Below are 7,803 nucleotides of genomic sequence, written 5' to 3' on the forward strand. Positions count from 1 at the left end.
TTCTGGCATCTAATGGATACTCCCCAGGCATCCTGTGGATGGTTTTCAGTTCAAAGCGTCCACGGGATGCAGTGCATTTCTCAGAATGCACCCCATGGGGTTGATGCACAAAATCTGCTTGGTTCCAAGAAACAATGCATTGGCCTTTTGAAAACACACACTTGAGCAGAGGAGGTGCTTGTTGCAGGAATAGCAAGGCAGCGTTGCGCCATCAACACCAACTTGTGGTAAGTTTTTGTTGTGTACGCCAGTTTTCTGGACGACTTGACAGATGACTCAATGAAGTGGTTCAGACCCAACTTCTCTTCAACATCTGAGTACCAGTGGGAGCTTTGTGATTGCTATTGTAGACATTGATGATGTGCTCTTCATCATCATCAATTTCAACCACTGTGCGCAGGCGTGGGGAAGATGCCAACTTTGAAGCTTGGATCAGGAGGTGGGGAGCAATCAGGTTCCTTGCGCTTTGGTGGCATCATAGATCATTCAACATTGCTGACGGAGTGGTAAATCCTTCTGAAGGCCAGCCGGGCCCGTCGCCCATCGGACATCCCTGCTTGTAAAAATTGGTTGGTACGTACTACGCACACATCGGTGCTCAGCGCATTACTCGGGACATTCGGGGTCCAGGGTGCGAGCTGTGGCTCATGCCCCGAGTCCCGACCCAAGCCCCGGGTTACAGCTTTAAGATCATGTCAAGTTTGATTGAATTATAGTATCTATTCATTTATAAAGTTCTGACTGAGAGATGAAATAGCCAGACTGGAGTGGACTCTTTAGTTGTGCGTAGAAAAGGGACTTAATCACAAATGTAATAATGATGAGAGGTACAGGTGAAGATTGGTAAGGGTAGCGTATTTCCTTCTTTTGCCGGTCAATACTAGGTTAAAGAACATGCGTGTTATTAAAATTGTTCATCGAGCTTGTGGCGTAACTCCTCCTTCTTTCCCTCCGAGACCCTAGGGTTCTACAAAAGTCAAGTTATACGCAATGAGCTATCTGGACGAACGATCATAAGATCGGTTGACTAACGTGGAGTGCAGCCTTGATGCCTCGCTTGACATTTTCCGGGTCCTTGACGTGAACGGTTTCTTGAGTCGGAGCAGCTGCCGCCTTCAATCCTTCGGTATCCAATCGATGCTGGGCGCCTTCCTTAGCATCGTCCGAGACATGCTGTTGACCAAAAAGGAACTCTCGTCAGCCGCCGTGAGCTGTGGGATGACTTGGGGGTCTGGTGGGGCTGCTTACCGGATTGGTCAAGGTAGCTTTCAGGCCGCCGGCCACATTGCCGGGATTGGCCATGTTTTTGATATTCGAGAGAAATAAGTAGTACGTCGTGGTGGAAGTTTGTAGGGTGGATGAGGGGAGAAAATCGGATGCGGTTTTTTATATTTGGTTTTTTTGCTGGAGGAGGGGCGGTCAACAGGCGGATGCTGCTGGAGTCTATGAATCCGAGCCTGTCTTAATAGGAAATCCTCCACATGATGCTCGGAGGCCAGCGTAAGCACTGGCCGTTTAATTAATTTATCTATCTGGCCTCAGCCTTCCACTCCTCCGATTGCGGAGCGTGAAAAAGAACGGGGCCCGCTGACCGCATGTGCACTGCCCAGGAATGGTTCCGTTTCGAATCAGTGTTCTTTCGGCGCGAGCCAAGCAGTGCTCAGACTGGCACCTTGCGTAAGCTCAAACAACTTCCATCAATTGAACCGTTGAAGTGCTCGCTGTATGCTCCAATCAATCAAAAGCCCCGCAGCAGTCGGATACCGCCGAGGAGTAACCGACCACAGCGACGGGGTTTCATCGGAGCCCGGATGGACGACAGTACCCCTCTCTTGCTATCTTAAAAACAGTGCTGCCTACATCAGGGTGGTACTCGAATATTGCACCAGTAGCCCAAAATGCGTGTGAATTTGGGTTTTCTGTAAGCTACAACTGCTGTACCTAAATCCTGTCTGTGGATTACCAAAAACCATTCATTAAACCGATCACTTGCCTATATACGTCGAGATGCTTCACTTGACGGCCAAGGATAACTCAAGAGTATATGGTCCGAACGTATTCCAACAACCACAAAGGTAATGAATAAGAGGAACCTGTGATACTAGGAACGTGGCATTTGTACGATTGAAGGACACATCCGTAAGAAATATATGTGTCTTCATGTGGGTATTCTGACTTGAGGATAAATAATAGGTTTGAACAAAATCTTTTTCTCTGTAGACAGTAGCGGAAATGCAAGTCTTTGTTGACCAGATATTCGAGCAAGTGTGGGTATTGCCCGAGTTCAGCTTTTCTAGTTTTCGGGCTTTTTGCAAACAAACTAGGTTTGGGGAACAACTTGAATCAGTGTAAGTGAAGTAGAAGATCGGAAGTGTGAAGTGCTAGACTGACCAGCATCATCGGAGTGAATAATTTAGCTTCAGCCCCGGCTACAAGAGCATCGGCAGCAAGCTTGAGGGCCTCTCCGATGTCATATGTGCCTTTCGGTGCAAGGCCAACACCTTCGAGGACTCGGACCATCGACTGGGTGACCACTTTACCAAACCATGTCATTCGGACCACTGTCGCATAATCCCAAACAGTCTGGCACTCGCGCAAGTTGCCACGAAGTGGATAGTACCACGGTATCCGGTCATCACGCGCGGCAAGGTCTTCTTCGCGGAGGATCTCAAATCCGACGGTCTTCAGCGCACTACGGGCCTGGGCGATCGTCCTCATTTCGGCAATTCCATCCCCGATCTCGATCCCGTGACTGATCTTGCGATGCTCGGGATTGTTTTTGTCATACTTGTCCGTCATGCACCATTCGTACATCCCGAACTGACCAGAGTTAACGTTCGATCAGCTCAACCTGCTCAATGATAGAGAAACGGAACGAAATACACAAACCAGTAACTCACCTTGCCGCCAGGCTTTAAAACCTTCATGATCTGGCCGTATACGCCTTCCCAGGTGGGTGCATGACAGGTGGCTTCGATAGCATAAACTGCATCAAAGCTGTTCTCCCCAAACTGATTGACGAGGTTCATAAAGTCGCCCTTGACGACTTCGACTTGATGGCTCAATCCAGCCTCAGCGTTATACTTGTTGGCTCGTCTGACTTGATATTCGTTGTTGTTGACTCCGATGATTTGACAATCGCTGAAGACTGCCATTTCACGCGCCGGACCTCCGACTCCACATCCAACGTCCAGCACTTTCATCCCCTTTTGTAATCCAATTTGAGCCGAGAGGTAATGTTCATGCCGAGCAATGGCTTGTTGGAAAGCTTCGCCGGGATAGTAACGAGCGAAATGGAAATTCTGAAATCGATCACAAATTACAGCAGTGGGTCAATAAAAACTCGATGTTAAGGGTCTGCTGGGAAGGATGGGGCTGATTTTCAGGAAAATCAAAACTAACCTTTCCCCAGCCGTATTCGTACAAATCAGTCGCCCCGTCATAATACGAATTTGTCACGTTTTCGTACTCGTTAATGCGATGTTGATTGTCTTTTTCGGTATCATCGGCTGATTTTGATTTCCAAAACTGTGTGTATTGTCCAATCCTAGCTCGATTCCTGACGTCGCCCGACTGGTGATCGGTATGGGCTGATGTCTTTCCAATGTCGGTCGAAGCCACAGTCATCTCGATCTTTGTGGGAGTCAATGAAAGTGTTTAAAAATACGTAGGAGGTTCTAAATTCTTTGGGGTGGTTGGTTTCCGGAAGGGTACGGATCCGATGGCTCTTGCACACAACACAGAAGACAAGTAACCAATCGAAAGGAGTCGATAAAACTGCCAAGGCGTGTGATAACACGTGGGTAAATATGTAATTTAGCAAAACTCCTGTGTACGTAAACACTTTCCCCAACGAAAATTTATTTTTGAATTCCCAATGGCTCCTGTATGACCTTGTGGATGGCGTTGAAACCTGAACCTTAAAGGTCTGTCACAGAGGTGTCAACACTGGTTCTCATCTAACCTGGGCTTGGCTCACATATTTAAGATGACCACTTCTCAACGGTCCAAAGCACCCTAGGTCCCAAAAATTGGTCCAGGAATATTTGGAAGTTGTTTTCACAATTTGGGAGCTGAGAATGGGAGTTATTCACCAAAGTCTGTCTTGTTTTTTCGCAGGTTTTTCAATACGTAGTTGTCCACCCAATGCCTGCAGGTTTGGGAGTTGGTGAATATTGAAATACAGGAGCATTCACATTTGTTGGGTTAAGTTGACAATTTCTGGGAACCTGACCCGGCGGGCAATTGTATTGGTCCAGGCTAACCGCAGGTCAACAAACCTCAGGTTTAATTTCAGGTTTAGGCTTGCTAAATTTGGCTAGTCTAAAGCTGAAATCAAGCCTCAGGATACAGCATTTTTGAGGTCAGTTAGCCTAGAACTGACCCAAAAAATGTGTTTGTCCACATGAAATAGCCTCAGTTAGCTAACCTAATCACAAACCCGGGCCTACTTGACCTGAAAATCTAGCAAACAAATGTAAATGCTCTTACACTATGACTCCACTTGTAGAGCAGTGCCAACATTGTTTTTGCCCCAGCGTTAGATTATGGTCAGGCCAACTGAGCACAAAATCAGATGTGCCAAAGGGTCAGCCTGACCTGTCCAACCGAGTTAAATTGAAGCCAAAGCGCCTTTCTCAACGGGAAGGGCAGTCCGACCATGCTGATTTGCTGGTAATCAGGGTTGGCTCAGCCCTTGGATCAAGCCAACATTCCCAATGGGTGGGGCATGAAATAATTGTTGGCTGGCCTGAAATTTTGGCAGACAGTTGGCAATCTGAGTAGACAAGCTGATCTGTCTGACAAGGCCCTCAGACAGGTCAATCTGACTCAAGCACCCTTGTAAACTGTATTTTCCTATCACATATTACATTTTCCCTCCAAGCTGATGTTGCACCTGTGTGAGATTTCCACAACAACCAACCTTTTTTTCATTTTCCAAACAAGTGAGTAATTGATGGGAATTTTTTCACATCAAATTTGGACAACCACAATGAAACCTTTGTCAAGATTTCATTCCATTGCATCAAAAATAATCAATGATCAGTGGGCATTTTACTTATGTTTATGTGGTATAGATTACTGTAAACCCCTCTCCTCCCTTGGAGCTCCCTAGGTGTCACTAGGACAGAAGACATGTCACGTGTAGATAGATAGCCCAGTCCTTCTCCCTTCCCTGGTTCAGCAGAGAACTGACAGCAGTCTCCCTGGACCAGGTAAGGTATCTTCTCTGCCTCAGTTTGTTCTTTCCTTTTACTTCTTCATCATCAAAGAGAATTGACAGCAGTCTCTCTGGACCAGTGTCCTAAAAGCCCCCCAAGTTTGGTCCAAGAAACTTGCCTCCATGCTGTTGCTCCATTCTGTTTTCTCCTCTTCTCAGTGAAGGGATTGCAACCCTTACAATTACTTTGTAGAAATATTTCAGCAGGTGGCATCTGCCTTTGGTTATCTTGTAGGCTTTTATATTTACAAACACTTTGTAAAAAACTGTACATAGAGGAGACAAACTTGAAAAGAGAAAAACAATCTTAGATTTTTCATTTCTTACATGTAATCACATGTCTATATCATCTCTCAATACATGTGCCAAGATGAAAGAAGATATTTCAGACAAGAAAAATTTCTGAAAGGAGTGCTGAAATTGGTATATTTACATGAAGAATTTGAAAATCCAAAGGCGGAAAGGAGTGTATGAATTGAAAAAGGTCCATCTTCAATACTTAAACAAGACAAGTTCATTGAAGAATGTTTGATGAAAATTTGGGGCAAGTAGAATTCTTCAGCCCATATTTCCCCATTTGTTTTTTGATAAGTGTACGGTATGTACACATATCATTTCAATGCTTTTCTACTTTTGCCTTTTTTTGGAGAGTTGAACCAGCTTTACTCCGACGGGAATTGGCAGTTTTTGAATTTGTCTTGGATCCGCAATTGATTTCTGGAATCCAAGGGACTGAAGGGATTGATACAGTGATCAAAGGACAATAAGTTGCGGCTCCTCGGGAATTCTTCCCTCCTGTCATCACACGACGAGTGGTTTTGATTGTACGACAAGAGATAAAACTTTGGTCCGCTTCTTCGTCTGAGAACTTGCGCTTTTGGAATTGATCTGTTCCAATGTCGTTCGGGAAGTTGTTTGGGGGGTTACGGGCGATTCTCGGAAGTTCTAGAATCTCGGGATTCTCGCCAGGGAAGTATTTGGGAAGCTGTTTGTTGGCTGGTTTCATTTCTTGGTCAGAAATGCCGCCTAAGGCTTCTGGCGTTCTATTTTGAAGTGGTTTCAAGACACCGGCTTGATGACCTCTCTCCGGGCGCTGGTGAGAATTGACATTAATCTGATTTCGTGTTGGTAAGTTTAACCCTACTTGCTGAACGAGAGTTGGAGGTTTATACCCGGGGAGGCAATCATCTCTAGTAGAGTCAACCGGCATCGACGCAGATTCCTTGAAGATTGAATCAAGCAAGTGGCTGATATCTGGGCCATAGAGGCCATGTTGGTCAAGTTGTGATCTTTCTAGACTGGCTGGTGGGTTATCTGTACTCATGGAACTATCAAGATCAGATTTGAAACCCGAATTGAATGCATAGTTAAACTCTTCTTTTGTAAGCCCAACATTTTCGTTGTTTACTTGATATGAGGTTCCAGTTTCGTACCCCATATTCCCGCCCTCATTATTCTCATATGTTGTGGATGGAGTGGTGGAGCCGTATCCAATTATGCTGAAACTACTCTTGAAGGCTTCTGGCTGAATCAGTTGACTTGTGTGTAGCCCCAAACCGGCGGTCGGAGTGAGGGGTCCCGTCATCTGTGGGCCGCAAAAACTGAGCGACTTGGGAGAAACTGCAATGGGTTCTGCCGCTGGCTCTGCAGAATTTTTATTCAGCTGAAAGTTGTGCTCCTGGTCCTGTGGGTAGCCAATGAATGGAAACATGCCAAATAGTCCTAGACTTGAAACAATAGTGTCTTGTGGATAACTTGGTGGGTTCGGTGCGCCTTGGTATTGATATTGGTCGTGAACAATTCTGGTGTCAGATTGACCTGTAAGCGCCCAAGTTGGAAGACGATCAGGCACATCAGAACTTCAGGCCAATCGAAAAGAGATAACACGATACATACCTTGCGAATGGAGGAATGCTAAATTTGATTCAAAATTACCGGGAGCAGACCATTGGGTTGCTTGTTCACCAAACATATTCATTGGTTACAGTGAACGGAAAATGAAGCGTGAGATGGTGCTACAGGACACACAAAGAAGTTAAGTGAGAAGATCTGGCCAAAACAGCTTCAGCTCTGGATTGAAGAAAAGCTAACCAGAGGTAAGTATGACCTTCTCGTAGAGTTTTGGAAAGAAAAACGTAATTTGATGGTGCTTGAGGTTTGCTAGTGAGAGTGTTTGAGAACGTCACTGGAGCGAAAAAGATCGCGGAAAGGAGCAAAAGATTGGGATATTGAAGGGCCAATATTCTTCAAAGGATAACGCTTCTATGCAAGCTATCAGATGTGGTAGCAGTTCTTGTAAAGTCTGATATGCTGAGAGTTATGTACACTTTATTTTTTTATCTACAAACTATCTTTAAGTGATGCCACGAGAGGAAGGAATGGAAAAAAGCTCCCGGTTGAGGTTTTTGTTGGACTTTGCTCAGGCCTTTTAAGGTGAAAACCTAGTCACCGAAAGAAGGGAAACAAAATCCAAGTGGGTCTTGATGGATGTGAAGGTGATGATAGTCTCGGGTTGAGAGTAACAACCATCTCAATCTCCAGAGAACAGCCGGGGACCACCATGACGATCAAGTCGGTGGTGA

General features: G+C 45.5%; 3 protein-coding genes across 3 annotated transcripts; all 3 read right to left on the reverse strand.

The window, feature by feature from the left end:
* Positions 1-904: 904 nt before the first annotated feature.
* PtA15_2A426 (uncharacterized protein) lies at positions 905-1,302 on the reverse strand (the record flags this gene model as incomplete). The annotated part of the gene is made up of 3 exons (XM_053166447.1): positions 905-967; positions 1,033-1,173; positions 1,249-1,302. The coding sequence occupies 3 exons, from the start codon at positions 1,300-1,302 to the stop codon at positions 905-907; spliced, it is 258 nt and encodes an 85-aa protein (XP_053017668.1).
* A 991-nt stretch (positions 1,303-2,293) lies between these two features.
* On the reverse strand, positions 2,294-3,627 carry PtA15_2A427 (uncharacterized protein; the record flags this gene model as incomplete). Its single annotated transcript, XM_053166448.1, has 4 exons — positions 2,294-2,320; positions 2,392-2,820; positions 2,901-3,302; positions 3,403-3,627. The coding sequence occupies 4 exons, from the start codon at positions 3,625-3,627 to the stop codon at positions 2,294-2,296; spliced, it is 1,083 nt and encodes a 360-aa protein (XP_053017669.1).
* A 2,210-nt stretch (positions 3,628-5,837) lies between these two features.
* Positions 5,838-7,199, reverse strand: PtA15_2A428 (uncharacterized protein; the record flags this gene model as incomplete). The annotated part of the gene is made up of 2 exons (XM_053166449.1): positions 5,838-7,039; positions 7,118-7,199. 2 exons carry the CDS (start codon positions 7,197-7,199, stop codon positions 5,838-5,840), a joined length of 1,284 nt encoding a protein of 427 aa, XP_053017670.1.
* Between the last annotated feature and the right edge of the window lie 604 nt (positions 7,200-7,803).

The sequence above is a fragment of the Puccinia triticina genome, chromosome 2A (genome assembly GCF_026914185.1).
Source record: "Puccinia triticina chromosome 2A, complete sequence".
In the NCBI taxonomy this organism is placed as follows: Eukaryota; Fungi; Basidiomycota; class Pucciniomycetes; order Pucciniales; family Pucciniaceae; genus Puccinia; species Puccinia triticina.